We start from the raw sequence: 23,533 nt of genomic DNA on the forward strand, positions 1-23,533 counted from the left end.
ATCTAGTTTACTCAATATCTATGACAGTGACGTAGAGAGCTGAGCTTGAAATCGAATGTACTAACTTATAGTAGTTAATGAACAGTCGTCGTCGTGTCGTGGACGTGACGTTGTCGTGTCGTGCACGTGTCGTGCTCGTGTCGCCGCGTGTGCTGCACCTTATTATTAGATTTGTAATGTGCTGTAATGTTGCTTTTGTAAGAGCACGTATACATTAGCGAACATACATGCACTTTAATTTTGTTAGAAAATCTAAAATTCATCTAAACAATTCGCTTATAAACAATTAAAAAAAAAAATTAAAGAATCGCAACTCAACGGATCTGACTTTATTTATTTATATTCTAAACGTTTATTTAAGTTCTATTATTTATTGAAGCTTCCAAAGTTTGAATCTAACTTGTTTTGTTCTCGTATCACATTTTACGTGTCCAGTAATAAAAGCGTATAAATAAGTTTAACAGCTGATTCGAGGGTCGCTCGGGACTTGTCCAAACAAATCAAACGCACACAACACACAAATAACGGCCGAGTGGCCGACAGGTGGCGGGTAACACAAGTAATGTGTCGACTGGGAATCAAACCGACACGTTACGCGGCCGACACGCGCTGTGACGTCACCGCACTCACAATGCACCACGCGTAAATTAACCTCATCAGTATTAAATATCGGGTAATTTATCTGCGCGCAGAGTACTTTGAAAATATACGTTTTAATATATTTCTATCTGAAATAAACTTTTTTTAGGGAAAAGTTCTATCAATAAACACGTCTTGGTAAGTATTTTGTATCAGTCGCATGTCGTGATCGCTTACCAGTTCGTGCGGTACTAAATATGATATAACTATTGAGAAATATAACTCAACAAAATAAGAATATTGAACCTCAAGATTTTCACCTACGGGTACAGTTTAAAAAGGATGCAAGAAAGTACACTACAGAGTCCACGAAAGAGAAGAAGAATCACTTCATGAAAATAGATAATAATTAAGTAACAACAACACGATACCATCAACTGTAACAACAAACGAACACAAACACTTTCGCCAACGTGCACTACCCTCGCCGCGTGCATGTGTGTGTGTGCGTGCGTGTGTGTGTGTGTGTGTGTGTGTGTGTGTGTGCGGAGGGTGCAGCCCTCGTTCATTAAATCACTCCGCTTTACACAACAGATCGTCTCCGCGCTCCGGACACTCACTGTCTACTCACTGTACACTGTTTCAACACCAGACAATTGCTTTCAAATTATTGATAACTTTGGTTTCAGTTTACTACATTTTTACTAAAGTGATCAGATTCGTAGTACGTACATATGCGTAAACGGGCTATGGTGTATGACAAAGACAATGTGTATGGCTGCGTAAAGCGTAATTATGAGTAAAAGAAGTTCGTAGGGATCGTAGCAAGTAGCGTTCCTTGGTCTTTGCCTAATCCTATTGAAAAAAGGCGTGATTTTATGTCTGTAGTTAGTAGATCCAATAGAATGTTTTCGTTCAGGTCCACATAATCCATATTACTCCGTATGATAAATCCGTATTCGTTCAAGTCCACATAATATATGAGACAGCAGATACAAAATCTGTCTTTTTATTTTTTGGTCAAAGCGAAGTAGTTATTACATAGAATTGTCTGCTACCGGTGCCTGTTCATAACAGACTGGCCCCACTTGTATGTTTCAACAAACTTGTCATATTGTCCATAAGTATGTTCGTGTAATAAAATCTGATCCATAGATAGAGTTATTTCAAATTGGTTGCACTTTACGACCGAGATTGGAACGTTTGTGAATCCCCCGCAATGTAGGGATGCAGGGATGAACGGGGGATTCATCCCGCGAGAGTAGTTTTGTTAATTAAATTATAAACTTGATAACTGCTTCAATGCGAGGGGCAAATACGCAGCGATTACTCACAAGATCCCGGATTCGATTACCGAGTTATCTCAAGTGTAATTTAATTTTTATGTCAGGCAGGGAGTTCTTAATAGCAGTTTGAAGATTGGAAATGTTTTATTCGCTCGGCAGTAGACACACTTTCATTGTTTTAAAAGAATAACTAATTATATTCTTAGGAGCACAACTAATTAGGTATGGATGAAGATTTTATCTATTCACTTTTTATTATTTTTTCACAAAAAATGGGTCTGAATTTCGTTAGTCTTTCTTTTTACTATAAAACTAATTTTGTTTTTCTGTTTGCCGCATCTTCATTATTAAACTTCTAAGCGGACTTATAAGTAATGTGATAGAAATACAAATCAGAAAACGACATAAGCTACACTACTCCACGAGAACGACCACGAAAACGTCGCTACGATCGTCTCGCAAATATATAAAAATATCATGAAAAGACCTTGATTTTTCCCCTTTTTTGCATAATGAAATTTACAAGATAGTAGCAAGTTTGTTCCGATGACAAAATATTGTTAGTACTTGTGCCGACGCGGCGGGGCGATGGCTTGGAGCCGCGGGAGGGCTTAACTTCGTGAAGAGAGTCAATTTGACGCGACTTTATAAGAGGGGGCTTAACGACACCTATTGAAATAAGATATAAGCTGCTCAACTCTGCTCCAAACACGAACTGCTGCTAAATAATCATATTTCTGTTGTTGACGACAATAATTGAAATTTACCTCTTCTTATTGTCATCGATTTTTGAACGGAAAATGTCTTGAATATTTTTTGTATTTTTTTTCAACTCGCTACCGTCCCACTGCAGGCAATGGTCTTCTCCCAAACGAGAGGAAGGGTTAGGCCTTGATTCAGTCACAGCTAAGTGTGGCTTGGGGACTTTCTCTTTCAGAAAATATAACTAAGTACAACATAAAAAATAAGTAACTCAGATATCGAATACAGGACCGTAACACACTTAAATTTACGTAGAACCACGTATTAAATATTTGCTTATAAAACGCTCTCCAGACTCAAATTATTTCAAAATCTCAAACGGTTCCCACAATAAGAACATTTAAGGAGGAGTCATTAAATTGTACAATATAAAGGTGGTCGTACAATGGCGTCACCGTCATTACTGTTTAATTAATCGAGAGTTATGTGAAGCGGCGACCTCGAGTCAAACGATTATTACCAACTCTATTATGAGAATTACGTGGCGCAGTGGTTAAGGTCACCACGCCGCTACCATTGCGTCGGGAGGGCATGGGTTCGATTCCCACACGTATAGTTTCAATTATAGTTTTCGGTCTGGTTGTGCTTTGTGTCCGTTGTTTGTATGTTTGCAAAAGTCCTCTCAACACAAGAGCAACTCTTAGTGCGGGAGTTGTCTTTTCGTTAAACCACAGCAGTACTTATTATAGCTTGTCTAATGTTTACACATACATATATCACGGTCTATACCCGAAGGTGTGGACAGAGGTGTATGAGATACACCCATGTGTCGCATTTACAATGTTAATTACATGTTGTAGGGTTGCCTCATGCCATAAACAAGACACATAACTATTAATTATTATAAATTTCAAGTTCGCTTTAATCCACCATCAGCTAAAAATTAAAGAGAGGTAGTCGTTCATTTAGCTCAATCTGCTTACGTAGCAGTCGTAGGTACTACAGCTACGCTACGGAAGCCGGGCTCTGAAGCCCAAGAGAATTCATAATAGAAAGCATAGCTTAATTCATCTCTCAAAGAAACACAGACAAGATATTCTCAAACGAGCAAAAAAGCTCTTTACATTCGCGCAGGCACCGCGAGCGGCGAGGAGCGGCGAGGAGCGGCTTCTGCCACGGTTTATAATAACACACCAATCAACAAATTGTTACTTGTGCATTAATATTGATGAGACGACGAACAGATGCCGGCGTCCCCCTCACTCCCCCCGTCCCCCCGGCGGCGGGGGGCGCGGGGGGATGAAAGAACAAGGTTTTTAACCGCACAACCTATGAATATATTACTGCTCCCATCATCATAATTTGAAAATAACGTCTTTATTTCACGTGATGTAAAAGGAAAGGAATATCCGAAGATGTGCGTGGGGGATGCAAGGGTTTGTGACTGTTTTGCTTGGCGTTCGAAGGAAAGAGTTCCTAAAACTTTACGGAAAACATTCGTTCAGTTTATTTAGTTTGATAACACATTAGTTTAGATATTAACGTATCAGTCGCGTTCGATGTAATTCGATAGAAAAGTCGGGTAAACAAATAAGGTATCCTAACCTTTAATTTTTGAATTTGCGTTTAAGACCCGTTGCATTATAATATTATTATTATAGTTTAGATATAATTTGTATAAAAAGATCGTGTGACGTCATCGCCTTTAACTTATATAATTTATCGAACAAGACACTCGAATCACTTGACAATGAAGACAACGCTATCTAATCGCCTTATATCGAGTAAGTAGCAGCCACTGAAGTATCCAACAGTAAAAACTCAATAATACATTTACCCAATTACCGGCACGCCACCGCGGGGGGGGGGGGGGGGTCATTGTTCTAAATGCTGAACGATGATGAGCGAAGCGGTGCGGTTAATGGGCACAGTTTAACTTGAAATGAACTCGCTTTGTGAACTGTACTGCGGGAGAACGCTCACTTAATACGAATTACGAACAAGTGTTGATGCTTTAGATAATCACTAGCTTTCGCTCGCGTGCTTCGTGATTTTGGACAGAATGTTCAGACAAACTTTTATCCTCTATTTATCCCGTTGGTTTGATTAATTCTACCCGAATTAATCAAAATCCTTTCACAACGAATGCCTACGTCATAACATCTACCTGCATGGCAAATTTCAGTCCGATCCGTCCAGTGATTTGGGCTGTGCGTTGATAGATCACTATGTTAGTCAGTCAGTCACCTTTGAGTTATATATATTTAGATAGCCTGTAAGCGTTGTAACAAACAGTGTCCCACGCAACGCGTTTAGAGTTCAAGTTAAAAGTCATATCAAAGCCCTCTGACATTTGCAAGTTACGTGTGTATAACGCCAAGGAAAAATCACACGTGTGAGTGGTGTAAAGAATACAGCCCTTACGTGCCCTTTAGCAGGGAGGTAAGCTAGTGTTAGGACTATGTAAGACCATAGGGCCTTACATTACAATGTCGCAGGATATTTTAAAATTCTTGAAATTTGGATTTTCTCTCTTATTATAAATATAAAAGTTAGCAAGTTTGAAAATACGTTTGTTGCTCAGTCACGCCAAAACTACATAACGGATATTTATAAAACTTGATGCTTATATAGTTTATTTGTTGCCTAGGCTTACAAGTAAGACTTTTTATTAAGGATTTTTTTAGCACGGATAGAAATGCGTCTTCCACGACTTTGACCACGTGAAAAAAATTGCGAGTTTTAGCTTTTTTGTAAGCTTTTTGATATTATAACTGTCAATGTACCTTATCTCCTTCGTCGTCCTATATCCTTCAATGAAATCCTATCACAAGCTGATAGCGATAATTTCCTAACACAAATAGTCTAATTGCAATACTTAGTAAGCCGACAATCAGAGCTCGAACATTAATTAGCAAGATCAAGTGATCCTCCCACAAATATCACACACATACAATTATGACAACTTACTTAATGACAGCCCACAGCGTAATTACACCGCGTGTTACACTTTACACACATTGTAGTATATACAGGGTGTCCCAAAACTCAATGTCAAGCCGAAATGAAGGGACAGGATATCGTTTTCTCTTCTTTTCTTAACTTCCGCACTAAGAATTGCTCTTGTGTCGCGGGGACTTCTACAAACAACGGACACAAAATTCAACCAGACCAGCTAGAACCACCAGTTCCGTGTGGGAATCAAACCCACAACCTCCCGACGCAATGGTAGCGGCGTGGCGACCTAAACCACTGTGCCACGGAGGCATTATAACCATCACGAGAAAGAAAAAATCATCATTCAGTTTAAAAATTATGTAAAAGAAAATCTTAACTTTGATTCTGAAATCTGAAATAGTAATACCAGAAAATGGTTATAGTTAGACCAAATTCTTAGGCTATTCTTAAATGCCAATAATTTTCAAACTGCAATAGATTTTTTATTGATTTTTCTTATGATGGTTACAATAGACCGCGTTACTCCGTTTTGGCTTGATGTTGAGTTCTAGGACACCCTGTATAGTGTAGTATATAGTTTGTAGCGTATGTATGTATATAATGAGTGTAATGACTTAATAGCTACTTGATGACAGATGGCCTCCGCTTGTCTGCTCATATAATTATAATGTATGGGTCTATGGTATTATTTAACTAGGACTGTTACTTAGTTGTTAGGTAGCCTTGAGAGGTTGCTAGTATTTCTGTTGGTAACGGAGTATTTGAACAAGTTTAAGGTGTTAAAGAAATTTTATAGTGATTATTTTAAAAGATAGATATGTAGAAGTAATAAATAATCCAGTAAGAGATTGGTTTTGGATTTTGATGAAACTTGAAGCACATGTAGTTCAATGCTAAATGAAATCATTAATGTCCTAACTGAATTCAGTCAAAAACTTCATACAAAAATAACCGAATTCAGGCTTCATTTTCCTTTAATTCGAAGCGTCCATAAAACAAATAGAATGCAACAGTCATAAGAATCTCTCGCACATCACCACCACATCGAGAGCACAAACTTAAAAAAAAGCCTTTGAAATCGGTTCACCCAATAAATAGTTATTACGATGGCTCTAATACATAGAATAAATACAGGTGGCTTAAGATATTACTCCTTTTTTGAAACTGATTAAAAAAGTTTATGGAATATTTAATATTCCTTCGGACGGTGCTAGAGGGAACTTCTGTGATTATACTAAAATAGCGAGGCGTCCAATTAAATGTTACAAGTGACATGAGAAGTGAAAACGTTTCTATAACCGATGGGCAGGTCAAGTCGATTCAATCACAGATAGGCAGGAAACATCACATAACGCAAGTGGTGCAATCTCGACACAAAGTGCCGACACTCGACACGGACATTACGCAGTTGCGCGTGATTGCTCTAAGTAGACTGTAGACACCGCGGGATAGCGCCCGACAGCGCCCGACACCGCCGCCGGCTCTCACGCCCTCTGTCGGCCACTCGCACGCAATTGTCTTGAAACTAACGACTTCCGTTGCACCGTGCGGCAAGAATTGATACCAGTTGTTGCTTGATTTCGATCAGCTTTGACGATAATAATGTGTCATGATCGTTGCCTTAGAAACTGCTTGTGAACTTACTGCTTGCTTATTTAAATATAATACACATATACATAATATCACGCCTGTCATATTGAAAGGTGTAATAGTGTTATGTGTGTAAATTACAAAAGACCAATATTACTGACCGACAATAGTATGGATACACTGCCGACCGCGCCATCGAGGCAATTTATTTATTTTTGCTAAACATTTAATTATTCTGTACTCATCCATAAAAATACTCACGTTTTTAACGTTTTATTAGGTATAGAAAAATAAAAATATCAAGCAGACTTGCATTGAAAGTAATGACACTTCTCTCGGATATTATCAATGCTCAAAAGTTTAAATCTCGTTTTACAGTCACACACACACACACACACACACACACACACACACAATCAGTTAAGTGAGCCATCAACTACTAGTTCTGAGAACTTTTTAACTAATATGGTTCGTTTGCGCCGTGCTCATAGCTTTAAAATTAGACGTAAGAAGTTTGTCGCAGTTTTGCCACACACGTGTAAACTATCTGATATCTAAACTTAGGTACACCGTACACCCAATCAATAAAATTATCTTACAAAATTCCATCAGTTAACTTAATTGTATTCTCAATTGTATGATTAACCTTCCATCAGCTAATCTAACCAGTACTTATCCAGATGGTAAAAACATCACTAAATAATCTCTCTTTTTTCCTTATTTTATAGCAAATAAATAAATAAATAGTGTGTGTCCCTACTTTGTATTTCGTTTGATGTTGAGCCCACTTTGTGAGGTCTTTACCAAAAGAAATACATTTTGTATATTCCGGCTTCGTTCACCAGCGAGAGGGGGAGGGGAGGGGCTTATTACCATTTACCACAACTCCGCTCTGATGTCGGGAATATTCAGAAAAAAACGCTTATCTCAAACTAACACCGAACCTGGGACCGCACAATCTTTCCGAACACACTTATAGTAAACTAGGTTTTATCCACAGCGATATTTCTTAACCAATAGCCTTTTTTTTTTTTTTTTTTTTTTTTTTCGTCAGGAAAATGCATTACTGCATGTCCCGCTCCAGGGAGGTAGCGGGGGTCTGTCGGGCTCTCCCGCCGGCTAGGCGTTCCGGCTTTTAAATTTGGGCATACCGACTAAAAACCTGACGGTGTTCCTTCAACTGTCACCATAAAGTGGCCAGGACGCGGTACCTCCGATTGGATACTCCGCGTCCTAGCCGGTGACGGCCCGCTTTGGATGCGGGCCCACCTTCGAGCGGGGGCGGGCATGAATATTGCCCCCCCTAGCTCTCCACTTCAAGGGGGTATGCCAGGAACACACAGCACACCCCCACCTCTCGGACCTGTTCCCTGTTCAGGCGACGGAGCGTTCCGCCTCCGCCGCCCACAGGTCCGCGTCACGGGGGCCGGAGATCGTCCCGGCGCCTGCGACGCCCGGTGCGTCTAGCGCGGGATGGGAGGGGAGCGTTAATTTCCCGCTCCCGTTCCGAAGCCTCTTTTGCGGAAATTACATTTTCGCAAAATGAGGCGACGGCCGACCACGCTGCCTCGCTCCCGACCATGGACAGAACCACAGCCGAGAGCGAGAGGTCGCTCCCGACCACCCCGATTAACTCACGGCGCTGCGACGACCACGCCTGGCAGTCTGCCAGCGTATGCAGCGCCGTATCGGGGCAGTCACCACAATGATGGCACCTGGGCGTCTGCTCACGGCCTATACGACACAGGTACTTGCCGAAACATCCGTGTCCGGTCAAGACCTGCGTCAGCCGAAATGTGAGCGCGCCGTGCCCTCTCTCCAGCCACTCCGTGACCGCCGGCCGCACGGCCTCGATAGTGACGAGGCCGGCGCTGGGGTTCTCCAGTCGTCGCTTCCACGCCGCCAGGACGTCTTGGCGGAGCTCCGCCCTGCGCGTTAACCAATAGCCTAGCTTCTAAGGAATATTTTCTATCTGAATTTCGTTTAAATCGGTTCAATAGTTTAGATCGTAAAGCGTAACGTACAGACATGTAGAAGCAAAGTATATATAATAGCATTCACCAGGGAAGTAGATGTTTTTTAGATTCAAATAATTCATGGATTTATAGAGTAAAGATTATGTCATAAGAAGTATAAGAATATAAGTCAATGTACATATTAAATTAAAAACAGTTTCAATCTTTAATGGCAAAATAAAGGATTATTATAATTGTTTGTTATTATAAAGTAAGGTTTTTAAGATCCTAATAGATTTAAGGTGCTTTTTTTGTATACTGCTTCAAGCGGCTAAATAGGCTTGGCCGTCAATTGCTTACAACATCTTTGTGTTACCTTATTTACAGCTAGTTAATAATATATTATTTATTGTATAAAGCATTTTATTGCAAGTTTAATAAAGGAAACAAGTTCGTGTGTGAAACAATATGGATAAAATTTGGCACAGAGATACAATTCTATATTAACACATAGAATACTTTTATCGGGAAATTCTTTGTTCATACAAAGTCGGAGAAACTAGCACAAACTAAAACAGGAGCAAAAGATACTTGTATTTCGTAAACATATACATACATACTATCACGCCTGTAATACCCGAAGGCGGAGGCAGAAGTGTATGAAATACTCTTACGTTGTGCCATCAAAAATGATAGTCCTACGTAATAGGAGGCTAACCTATTGCTATATACCGGGCACGTTACCAAACTCCTGACTACTATTGTGAATAAAAAAAACCAACAGCCCTTCTCCGACCTGGGAATCAAACGCAGGACCTCGTGGTGAGCAACCAGATACACTACACGCCACCCCACGGAGGCAGTAACGGACTCGGCATAATACCGGGCAAGTTACAAAGTATTTTGTATAACATGTAAAAATATAAGTCGTTTCCTCCACCGCTGTTTATCGCGCGATAAAATATCGATAAAGTATCGCTACAGTCGCTCCGCTATGCTAATCCTTTACTCGAGGGAGCGATCTCGGAGCTTACGGCGGGAAGCGCTCGGAAACGCTCACGAACGCTCAGAAACGCTCACGAGCGGTGGGAAGCGCTTGAATGGTTGATCAGTGTTGGTGCTCTGGGGTATGTCACTAGGCTGTGACAATGTCGATGAAGGTTTCGATTTAAAACCCGTTTGTGTAGTCATTATGAATAGTCGAGGGTTATTTGTGTCTTTGTGAAGATTCTATGACTCAATTAAGATTGGTGCGAATTCGCTCGGGTAAAAGAGTAGGTTAAAATTTGCTTAATGGCATTTGAGAATAACGTTATAAATGTAATACAAGTTTTATTAAAAAAGTACTCGTATTTTAATTTGCTTAAAATGTAAAAAAAAATATCTAAATTATTTGTCAGTTAAAAACAAGACAGTTGAGTAGATTTTCAATTAGGATTAACTCTAGTTCAAACAAATTTTCAAAGTTCTACTTTTATATAAAAGCACCATATCCTTGAGAGGAATACGAAAAACTATTTTCATAGCGACAATCACCTTTTAAATGACAATAAAACTAGTATTTTTAAAGGTATTTATTTTATTACCATATGGGATTCATAGCATGGAAGAGAGAGAGAGAGAGAGAGAGAAAGAGAGAGAGAGAGAAAGAGAGAGAGAGGGAAACTAGTATTTTAATAAACAAGCTATTTAGATAAAAACAAAACCTTCCTAAAGACGAAAGCCTTTATAAAAAGCGCTAGCAGGCGTGCCTGTGTGTTGTGTAGTGTTGTGTAGTAAGTACTCGTAACGAGGGAATCTGCGAGCGTATCCTCTGAGCGTTCGAGTATCGATCGTAGTTGAACTGAACGAGAGCGAATGTGAACCAACCACCATCCACTGTGATGTGTATCACAATGTAATGAGAGAGCACTTTGTATTTTCATAGAAATTATTTAATACATGTTTGAGGTGCTGTGGTTAACTCGGTGTTCGTCGTTGGGGTCTCGAGTTTGATTCTTATGCAAAATAAATATTTGCGTGGTAGGTATATAAATTTTCTAATGTAGTAGTATTTTTATATCTTTTTTTGTATGTGTGTTTTTGTATGTTTGTATGTGTGTGAGTTCTGTATAAAAAGGAAAACTAATCAATCTCTTAATTATGCCTCATAAAAGAAAATTCTGCTCTACTAAACGGTTTGAAAATTCTCCTTTGACAAAAACTTCTTTCAAATTAAGTAAATATCTGTTCTAATCTAATCGTGTAACTAACTAAATACAAACAAAGAATCAACATTTACCCCTACACGTATACATACAATACAATAGTAAGAACTCTGTCATACGGTCGGTCAGTTCATCAGTCAAGCAGAGCGGTGACGTCCACGATGACGTATTACACACGACACGACACGACACAAGCCACTACAGGAAAAACTACGACCAAATATACGTATACATTGTGTACTGTATATATACATACTGGGGTTCAATGAACTGAAGACGTATATGAGAAATGTTGGTTAAATAGTATTTACTATCTATACTTAATATTATAAAGCTGAAGAGTTTGTTTGTTTGTTTGTTTGAACGCGCTAATCTCAGGAACTACGGGTCCGATTTGAAAAATTCTTTCAGTGTTAGATAGCCCATTTATCGAGGAAGGTTATAGGCTATATATCATTACGCTACGACCAATAGGAGCAGAGTACCAGTGAAAAATGTTACAAAAACGGGGAAAATTTTGACCCATTCTCTCTTATGTGACGCAAGCGAAGTTGCGCGGGTCAGCTAGTCTTTTATAAAACTAATAAAGAAGATCAAAAAATTAACACCGTCTTACCTATAAGGTTATACTCGACTACTTGAAATAATAAAATAAATTTTATCCATTAATGTCCCACTGCGGGGCAAGGGTCTCCTCCCGGAACGAGGAAGGGTTTAGGCCTTGAGTATAGAGACCTACTTAATACAGCTACTAATTACTGTAAAGAAAATTATTCAAAACACGTACTTAGAGGGTAGATAATGATTGACGTGACTTATTAAACAATTTTTTCCAAAAAATAATACACGAATGAATAGAGAATAAACCTTTAAATTATAATACGATGTATTAATTATGACTGTGCTGCTTATCAATTCAAATCAAATTTAACAACATCTGAGCACTAGTTGCACCATAAATTTATTTCTCTGCCTACCCTCAAACCGCTTCCAAAATCTATGTTACAATAAACAATGAACAAGCAAATCTGTCGGTATCTTAGACGTCGCTACACATACACATATAGATAGCGTATACAAGTGTACAGGGTGGTGATTTATCGACGGCACTTAACGACACGCCGTATACAGGGGGATGTCGTGTCGATGGACGACAATATTACGACGGCTATTTCACACAATGCCTGGTTGGGTTTATTTCTGTCAATGTTAGAGAAATTGAATTGTTGCGAATATGTATGTAGACTTTACTATAAAATATTTAGTTGTCATGCCTTATTTTAGACATTATATTACTTATTATACGACTGCCTCCACTGTGGTCGCCACGTCACTATCGGTGTGTCGAGAGGTTGTGGATTCAATTTCATATATTTATGTGATCCACAACTCCACAGATTGTTGTTTGTATGTTTGTATGTAAAAGTCCAGTTGGGAGTTATCTTTTTAGAAAACAAAAGAGGTCATACATTTTCAAATAAAAATATAAGTAATTTAATGAATGGAACACTAAAGTTTCAACGTAAATTTATACAGTACAACAATACATACGTATTGCAGCGAGAGCCGCGGGTAGAGACTTGTATATTAAATATAATTGTATTTGAAAGTTCTCGCACAAAACGCTCCGGCATTAAGTAGATTAAACTCACTGTAATTATTTAAAGTGTTTGTGAATTACTACATATTACTGTTATAGCTCTGTCTCGCTCGCTCACTGAATTAAACCTTTGCATTTTTAAAATATTAAGGTTTTACCACTTCTGAATAAATATGTATTGGCTGGCAAATCAGGGGGATTCTCTTGCTTTAGATAAGCCATTTAATTTATTTAAAACGCATCACTTTTATTTAAGATTTTTTTACGTAAATAATAATCAAGATTTTGTTGTTTTTGTTAACCCTGACAGTCCCACTGCAGAGCAAGGATCTTAACTCGATCGAGGAAGGGTTATGCTTTGAGACTACCACGCTGACCACGTGCAAGTTGGGGACCTTGTATGTCCTTAAAAGATGCGTTAAACAACTTTTAGGCACGCAAGGTTTCATCACGATGTTTTCTTACAACGAGTTAGTTCTACGGGTTTACAAGTGGAGTTTCTTACATTGAACTATTCATTTGTCGGTGAAATAAAGTTACGGAGCTGAGCTGTTCGGTGCGAGGATTAAAACGCTTCGAGTAAAGCAATCGAGTTTATATCTTTTATGTTCGAGATTAGGACGCGAAGTTACGCGAAGTGAATACGATTTAAATTGGTGATACAGTCACCAGCTTAAAGAAGTACTTACAAATAAATATCTTAGACTTTCCCGCTTTTAATGATAAACTATTTTATATCCTGGGAATCCTAGAAAATAAGGCTTTTGATCAGAACTTTATGTTTTCAGAGCAGCGAAGGCAACCTAGTAATATGTATAATGTAGTCAAATATTTCTGTGTATTTAAAAAATAAAATATTTGTATTAAATAGACCAATTCAGCTGCATAAGTGTGCAGTTTACTGATGTTATAAATTTTGCATTTTGTATTTGTCTGCCAGCCGCGAAAAGGCTTACAAACAAGGCTCTTCACTGTTGTTGAACTGTAGATGTATCTTACACGCCCTTTAAGTGTACATGTCTAACCCCCGGTAGCTGAGGTACATTTAGCGGTAGTTTATCTATTCAAAAGCGCTCATAGCCAGTTGCGCTCACCGATTGGTAAACGATTTGTGGGTTAAGCAAACCTTGGCGCGGTCATTCGACAGATGGGTGACCGCCTAGTGATATTTGAACTGGACATCTCCGTGCTTTAGAGGGCACGTAAAAAATCGGTCCGGCTGTTGTCTACTAAGATAACAGTCGTTAAGCCACGTCAAAGGCCTTCGGGCGGTTTGAACCACTTTGACACTAGGTTGACCACTAACCACGCGATAAGAAGATCTGCACATCGGATCGTTACTACATTCAGAGTCATTAAGTTAAACCACGTGTTCTATAATAAGTTAGGTACTTACGTTTGAATCATTACAAACTTTCACGCGTATTTTAACATCAAATATAACCGCTTCCATATTGTAAATGTGTACGCATTGTTATAGTAATAATATATGTTAACTTTAGTTTCAGTCGAGCGCCGCACAATATCACGATCATACAATTGGTTGGATGTGAACACAAATTAGCGCAACTTCGCGCACCACGCTATAATGAGCTCATACTGTATATTGTAACTGTTAATATAATGTTATGACAACTATGTACAGGGTGTTGAAACATGCGTTAAATACTATATTGGTATTTGTTGTGATGGGAAAGTAATCGCTTACGTTTTTTTGAGTTATTAAATGGGTTCCTTCTTTTAAGGCATTCGTAGTAATCAACACTGGCCTGTTTTTGCTGAATCACTCATACGTTTAGTTTGATGGTTTGTCTGTACATCGCGTCATTCGATGTTGTCATATTATTATAGAGATTGTAATTAATTTAATTCGCAGGTGATGCCTAAATTTCTGGTATATTCAAAATGGGAACTGATTTAGTAGCTCAAGCCGCTTACAAATAATTGAAGAATAATTCGAACGTATTTTTTTAAATTTGAAAGTTTCTGATGCAAGGCAATTTTGTCCATAAGGGTATGTGTATAATGATCTATGCTATGTATGTATGTACTCACCAGTGAGGAAAGTGAAGTAGAGGAGAGTAGAGAGCGCGGCGCGAGGGGTGCGCGCGCGCAGGGGGTGGCGGGCGGGGGGCGCCATGTCACAGGGGGGGCAGGGGGCGGCGGCGCGCGCGAGCCAGACACACGCGCGGGCGAGCCCACACACCGCGCACACCGCTCATCTCCACGGCCGCTGCATCTACACATACAAACAAACAAACATTAGTGGTTAAAGTAGTCACCGTTTATCACTGAGCCTATGTGTCTTGAGTTTGATATTCACAAGAGACAAAAAATATTTGCCTACAAATAGATGCTTCGGCTTATACTTTGATTCCTTTGTGGGTATATTTCTGAAGACATAATAATATTTTTCAATCGAGGTAAGATGTATTACCTAATATTAAAAATAGTTTATAGAAATTAGAATCCAGAGCGCGGAAATGTTGGATTGACGTAAGGCATACACTAGAAACGCTGGGAGCCTGACAAAATTTTAGAATAACGAAAATGTCGTAGAAATAAATTACATCTGCTACATTAGAAATTCAATAACTGCGCAAACTAGACCGATGTTAGTAATGTCCTCCTAGCCGACACACGGCTACGGCGGTCAATTTCATTGAAACTGGCCATCTGTGCAGGACTTTGTTTATAGTGTCCAAGTGTGTGCACAATACACAGGTACACTCTCTATTCCATTACTCTCATAGTTTTGGTGGGACGGATAACCGACACGACCAGTGAGAGGTCAGGCGCAGGACCGACGGCTTTACGTGCTCTCCGAGGCACGGAGGTCTTCGACCTCAACTTCCTAACTCCGGGCAATCTCTAAGAAATTCTTAACAGAAAATCTCAGAAAAGACTTTTTGGCCCGACCCAGGATTCGAACCCGAGACCTCTCGCACCGCAGTCGCATATACTACCGACCGCGCCACAGAGGCAGTTACCGATGTTAGTATTCCAAAATATTCAATAATTAATACAGATCCATTAATTCATGAATAAGCGATAACTTACACATTTACATTTCAAATACCAAATACATTTGTTATAAATGTCTCTCATTAATTTGTCATAATTATAGCTCTGCGTCTTATAGGCCATTTATTTAAACAGTAAAGAAATAATTGCAGAAATAATAATAAAAAATAGTAGCATTTATAGTATGTTCCGTTTGATTATTATACTATCTGCAATAAACAACCTGACGAAATATCGCCACAGAGAAGTCAACGAGAAATGTTATATGTTATGAAATTTTCAGATACCTAAATCCAAAATGTTGGTTCACGATAAAAACGTCTGTAAAAACGTTGGTGTATATACGAGTATGAACGTCATCTTGTCTTATACAGAGCCGGGGCATGCAAGATGTTATGTTTATTGTTAACTAGCTGACCCGCGCAACTTCGCTTGCGGCACATTAGATAATTTTTCCCCATTTTTGTAACATTTTTTACTGGTACCCTGCACCTTTTGGCCGTAGCGTAATGATATATAGCCTATAGCCTTCCTCGATAAATGGACTATCTAACACTGAAAGAATTTTTCAAATCGGACCAGTAGTTCCTGAGATTAGCGCGTTCAAACAAACAAACAAACAAACAAACAATCAAACAAACAAACAAACAAACTCTTCAGCTTTATAATATTATAGTATAGTATAGATTGATATCGTACATATATAAATATAAGTAGCTTAGCCAACAGTCAATAAGTAAGTGGGTGACTGAAGTACTGTATTTTCAATGTTCAACCTTCACCACCCGCTCACCTTGCATCGCTCTACTAAGTTATCGTACTATAATTCAATTAAATTGTTGAAAAATGTGTTATTAATATAGATAACTTCATTATTTAAAGTACGTAGCTCAAATATAAATTTAATTCAAATACATTTTATTGAACACAATAGGTACTCGTCGTTCGCAGAATATAATATAACATTTGTATTGAAATATGTATTTATTAAACACAATTGAACAATAAGCTCTTTGTATTATTAAAATGGATATTCAAAGTAAATACAGTCCAGTATATTTATATAAACAATAGGTATTACCTGCGATTTTCATTCGGAGAAAAGCCTATTTTAATTTTTTTTTTATTTTTTATTTTTTTTTATCTTTTAAAAGACAACTCCCGCACTAAGAATTGCTCTTGTGTCGCGGGGACTTTTACAAACATACAAACAACGGACACAAAGCACAACCAGACCCGAAACAATTATTTGTGGATCGCACAAATAATTGCTCCGTGTGGGAATCGAACCCACGACCTCCCGTTGCAGTGGTATCGGCGTGGCGACCTAAACCACTGCGCCACGGAGGCAGTCAATAAATTAAATAGTAAGTTTAAATACACGTTCATAATATATGCAAAATACTTTTCTGGAATATTGATACTATTAGTTTTTATGCACAAAAATCTGTTTTAAAACCTAAGTACCTGCGCATTAGTAATCTTTTTAGTAATGACATTATTACCACACTATCAATAATAGCGCATTAATCTATTTTTAGAAAGCAAAAAGAACTCTTTATCTATCTGTTACACACACTGAGCCAAGGTAGTTAAAATAAAACCTCCAGCCAGCAAATATCATTGTGATTGACATAAAATACAACATATTATAATAATAATATTTTTTACTAGCTGACCCGCGCAAATTCGCTTGCGTCACATAAGAGAAACATAATTTTCCTCGTTTTTGTAACATTTTTAACTGGTACTCTGCTCCTATTGGTCGTAGCGTGATGATATATAGCCTATAGCCTTCCTCAATAAATGGGCTATCAAACACTGAAAGAATTTTTCAAATCGGACCAGTAGTTCCTGAGATTAGCGCGTTCAAACAAACAAACTCTTCAGCTTTATATTATTAGTATAGATAATAATCTTTGTACTATATAACGTCTATAAAGTACGTATATAAAGTGTAGTATTGATCAAAGCCGTACGTATCGGTCCACAGTGGCCGCTGCATCGTGTTGACACAAAGGATCGCCCAATAATCGTACCCACTACCCCCCACTACCCAGCGCTCTATGTGCTTTATACATTTAAACAAAGGGATAAAATACATAAATAACTATATAATATAGAACATTATATTTTCCCCGTGACTCTGAGCGTGTAAAGTAAAATGATTTGAAATGATATACAATTAATAGATCGAGTCGTTTTTTGCTAAATTTTATCTAGATGCATTCTAGTCCCTCTTTTATATATTTTTTTGATTAATATCAAACTATATTGAACTTTTACTGAGAATACATTTTAAAAATAGTGAAGTGAAAAGCTGTACTAGTTGCAAAACTTACTACAAAACCAAACTAGTTACAATATTAGTAAAATAAATCGCCAAGATTTGTAGCAATGACATAACTCCTGAAGAGGGTCTATTAATTTTGATCCACATTTCTGTACTCTTAATATCATATCGTACAAAATGTTAAAGGTTATCGTTACAACAAAGAAACTAAAATGAAAAGCTACGAACGATCCAATTTGATCCAGTTATCATATAAAGTAGCTCCGGCTAATATCTACATAGGTATAATAGGTAAGTATAACTGTAGAAACATTAAATATTTGAACGAACAACGTTCCCGAAAATACGGAAAATTAAATAGAACGCGAGCAAAGGCGCTCACAGGAGCTTGTATCTGTAACCTTTCCAAATAGGATTGTCCAAAAGAAGCCAGCTTTCAACCAATTTTGTCAAGAAAATTCCCTTACATTCGATATCCTGAGGTTTCTATCCCATAACCCTAATCTTTGAGTTAAATTCGTCTTTAGGGTGCGGTTATATCGCGACGGGACGACAGCCTTCCTCCCACCGGGAGAAGAGGGGGCGGAGGGCTGAGAGGGGTGCGAGGGGGGACGGCAAAGGAGGCTACGATCGTATTTCTCTCGTGGAAGGAAGTGTTTAGCAAGCTTCCTCCGTAGCGGCGTAGCAGGCCGTAGCACTCGTAGCCGATATCGGAAGCGCGCGGATATTGGCGTCGAACACACTTGCTGCGACTGATAGTCTACGACTGATTGCTCGATACAGTTTTAGGAAACTCTTTTGTTATAAAAATGGTGGGGTTTTGTATCTGTATTGTGTGTTTTCCTTGAACATTGAACTGTGATACATTATTGATAGATTTCAGATATTCTCTCGATTTATTTTTATATTTCGCTGGTCTATATTCAGGCTCGATGTAGCCTTGATACATCGTGATAGAGCAATATCGTAAGTGATCTGACATAAAATATTAAGCAAAGCTTTGTAGGATAAAGTCGTAGACGTTTGACAAATACTTTTAACTGTGTAGTCTCGTATTACGTTACTCATTAGTAAATGATCACCAATTCTTCACTTACTCTGGTCAACATTTTGGACATGTTAATTTGTCTTTAATTCACTTTTTCTAAAACAGTGATTATTAATGAATATCATAATATTTTTATTCATCCCTCACAAAAATCACTTGCAGAGATTACCGTGTACAAACCAACAAATAGTCCCTTCAGCACGACTATATTAGTTAAGTTTGTACGAGCATTTACCCAACATTGCACACATCTACTTAAACGTACCCTCCTCCGCAATCAAACGGCACTTGCAACTTTATCAAACTTTGAGTCTTGCTCAACAACCGCCGCTCAACACTCGTCGCTCAAGACCCGCGGAGAGTGTTGAGCGCTCAGTGCAGGTAACACGCGGCAATTACACGGAACTTCGTAAACAAGCTGCAACAAGTTCTCTTGTAATTATATTTGATTGAAACCACCTGATAACGTCTCATGTAAACATTATATTAATTAATACTTTACATAAAAAGTAATTTTACTGTGAAGTAAATGAGAGCTCTTTAGTTAACGCTTTTTAACTCTCGGGAGCTCTATATATATTATTTTTGTATTAAGCCTTTTTGTTTTTAACCGTTAACATCTCACTACCAGTGCTTTGTGTGGGAGGACAGTCAAATTTTGCCATCTTATTAATCTATTAAGGCTCTGTGTGCAATTAAGTCATTTCAAGCTAAAGTCTTGAACTCAGAATGTTGGTAACAAATTAAAGTGTTCTTAGTGTAACTGGAATGTATTCCTTCTATCTCAGGTAATAACCCTTTATACTTATTAAACGTGCTACAAAGCTGCTTGAGCACATTTTCTGAGTACAACATAATAAAGTTTTATATTTTACAAGGCGTAAGCTTCAAAGTTATTGCTAAAACAAGGTGTACACTTGTTGATAAATGTCAACCGCAAATGTACAAAAAACTCCACCAATAACAAGTTGTGACGAGTTGCAAGCACCCCTCCCCTCGGCCTTCACCCCCCCTCTGAGCAACCCTCCGGAACCCCGCGGAACCCACAAATATTACTAATTTATCACCACACTTTACACCATTTTATTGTTACAAAACAACTTTACTTTGGAATTTTCTCGTTCGTTTTTCTTCGGTGTTGCTCGTTTAAATTATTTCTTATTTCCTTTACAAAGTGTAACGGTCCAAGTTGACCAAAACATCCATAAATATACTCTAAGTTATCGTCGTATTTTCTTTAATTACTGTTTCATTTTGCTACGTCGTAGCCCTCGTAGCTCTCGTAGCGATGTAGCAGAGCTACGAGCACTGTCTTGTATTTTTAGGTATATTTTTGTAGGACGGTTCGAGCGTCTTCAGATATAATTTTATACAGTTTTATTTAAATGTGGATTTATTGTGCTAAGACTTGAAAAAATGTTCTTTAGTTTTTAGCTTGATTGATGAATGCGAAATGTTTTTGCCCAGTTTCTAAATAAATTTAAATGTACGTTACTTTATCTTCGTAGACAACAGATTTATTTGTTTGTTTCTACTTAATGTTATTTGTTCAACTTAATACAATTGTTAAAACCCAGTTTTCAAACCAACGGCCATTATTTTATTTCTTATAGACTTAAAACTACAGACATTCTACGTCACTATCAGTAAAATTTCTTATAAAACCTACTAGTACTTAATGAAGGCATTTTTCATAAATCTGCTCAGTACACAGTAGTTATGTGAACACTTGTTAATTAGCACTCACTTACCGACGACGTTATTACCATAACTAAACAACGACCGCGCACGTCACTACCGGGGGGTCGGGGCTCCACACCACTCACATTATGTTTACTAGATACCGCACCTTATATGACCGAGCGCACTTTTTACTTAAACAAAATATATACAATAAATATGCATACACATTTTAAGATCCATGCTAATAAGAGTGAGAATTTCGGCTTTCACAGATGCACAGTAAAAAACTAATTAATATCAATTGCTAGAAAATTAACATAATTGAGTATTATGTGTATTCAAATTGCTAGCGTGACCTCAACGTTGTTATATTCTATTATTAAAACTATCTTTGGATAAAGTTTTTTTAATAAGGTACTCATCCATACTTGCAGTTATATCGATTTGATTTTCTTAATAAATACTAATAGTGAGACACTCAATTTTATAAAAACTAGGATTGATTTGGGCATAGTTGAATAGTCAATTTATTGACGATTAATATATTATTTTTTTACATATTGACCAAGTAACTAAAGGATCAGGAAAAGAAAAAAACATTTTCCGAAGTTGTCAACCTCTCAGAATAAAAAAGTCTATAGTCTGGTAGCCTTATCTAGCGTTTACATATCTGTGTAACACACCCCTAATATTGACACGCGGGGTGACGACGTTCATCACATATTTATCGGAAGCCACGCTTTTAAATCGTTCTACTGTTTAACTACGGATCCCCAATCTTAGATAGATTAGATACGCCCCTCGAGTGACAAACATTTATTATTATGTTGTAGTTTAGATAGTTCTAGGATCAGATTTTATTGCTCTTATATATATAATTGATTTTAAGTACTCAGTCCAGACTTTCAATACTAGTGAATTCGAATTTTGCGAATTCCAGTGCTTCTAAAGAGAAATAGGTTGCAATGTAACTGTGCGTTTTTCGTTTTCTCGATTTCCATAATATTATGTTGAGTTTTCAATTTGACTACTTTTGGTCCAATAATTAAAATTCCACATTTATAAAGTTTCTCGAAAAATAATATAATTATCTTGTACAGATTTTCATAATATTCTAATTGAAAGAGAAAAATCTCCTTAAAAGTTATTTTTAATTTAACTTTGGAACTTGCTGTATTAATAAATAACGACTAACTTACAAGAACTATATACAGCTAGTCCATAAATAGGCCTCTTCAGAACTCTCGAATAATCAAACAATTTCTAAAAATACCCTCCACTCGAGCCCGTTACCGGAGGTTGAGGGTCCCTACTATTAGTAGCCGGCACTCGATCGCAATATACGATCTATCGACCGTGGTACAGTCGCACACAATGCGAGCTATGGACCGTGGTACAGTCGAGCACAATACATGCTTTGGACTACAGTCATGAGCAAAAATACATTCTTTTATATCAATGACTCATTGAAATTAATTGTTGACCAAAACATTTGCTTTGACTACTATTATTTCACAGTTTAGTTATAGGAACAAATTAAATACACGTTTACGACTGTCTAAGTTTTGAAACCCATCCATTATACATGTATTTAATATTTCACGAGTATCTAATTTGAGTTAGGATGAATTATATGTCTAACCTGACATAATTTGTTACAATTTTATTTTATCAATCGTTTAGTTACCATAATAATATCAATTTAAAATCAGACATCCGTATCTGAGTTGTTCAAATATATTTACCACTACAATTATTGGAAAGTGAGTCATGTCACATATATAAGCCGGTGACTGTACAGTGGTGCACAATGGTCCCGCTGTATAGTGTGTGATGTGTTGGACTGTACACAGCGCGTGACCTACATCTGCGACTGCACGCTCCGCTCTTGTGAGCCACTGTACGCTTCACATTGCACAACAGATCGATTCTATAAACGATTTTTTAAAAACACTATTTTGTTTATAATGTAAAAAAATACGAACTGGGTTGCGTTTCCGCCATAAGATTATATAGATTATATTTATGTATATAGCTTAAGTGCTGGACTGCTTGGAATAAGTTTAAGAGAAAAACAAATACAGTGAGGCTACTTTTTATAAATTCAACCTACTGATATTATAAGTGCGAAAGTTTATAACCACGGATGTTTGTATGTTTGTAAGTCTTCTACAAAAAACTACTGAACGGAGTTTAATGAAATTTCGTACACTCAGAGCTTATAACCTGAATAAACAAACAAATATATATGAGAAATCGTCAATCGGGAATCGCGATCAAAATCGCGGTCCTTTATATTTTTACATACCACTTGCACTGTAGAGAATACGCCTCTACTAAATGCTACTTCAAAATATATATTCATATTATAGATAAATTGACAACCAGGCTCAGAACGAATACTCGTGCTCATCTCAACCCACCACACGCGGCGCTACAGTTATTGCGCCAAACGTGCAGTTGAATCCTCAGTGCAGTTGTCAGACAAAGCCGTGGCACATCCGAGTATGTGGGTCAAAGGTTAGAACAGTGTGAGTAGAGCAACTAGAGCAAGGAGAGCAAGGAGAGCAACTAGAGCAGGCACGTACTCAACATTAGTAATGGTTGT

At 37.8% G+C, this 23,533-nt stretch overlaps 1 protein-coding gene across 3 annotated transcripts in view; it reads right to left on the minus strand.

The window, feature by feature from the left end:
- The window catches only part of tei (irregular chiasm C-roughest protein teiresias), a 79,639-nt gene that overhangs the window by 50,766 nt on the left and 5,340 nt on the right, over positions 1-23,533 (minus strand). For all 3 annotated transcript variants that reach the window (XM_076131655.1, XM_076131652.1, XM_076131653.1), the window contains exon 2: positions 14,933-15,116. In XM_076131655.1, coding sequence (XP_075987770.1) covers positions 14,933-15,017 — 85 coding nt within the window. In that variant the 5' untranslated portion in view covers positions 15,018-15,116. The remainder of the gene's footprint in view (positions 1-14,932; positions 15,117-23,533) is intronic.

This window comes from Anticarsia gemmatalis, chromosome 26 (assembly GCF_050436995.1).
Source record: "Anticarsia gemmatalis isolate Benzon Research Colony breed Stoneville strain chromosome 26, ilAntGemm2 primary, whole genome shotgun sequence".
Classification (NCBI taxonomy): Eukaryota; Metazoa; Arthropoda; class Insecta; order Lepidoptera; family Erebidae; genus Anticarsia; species Anticarsia gemmatalis.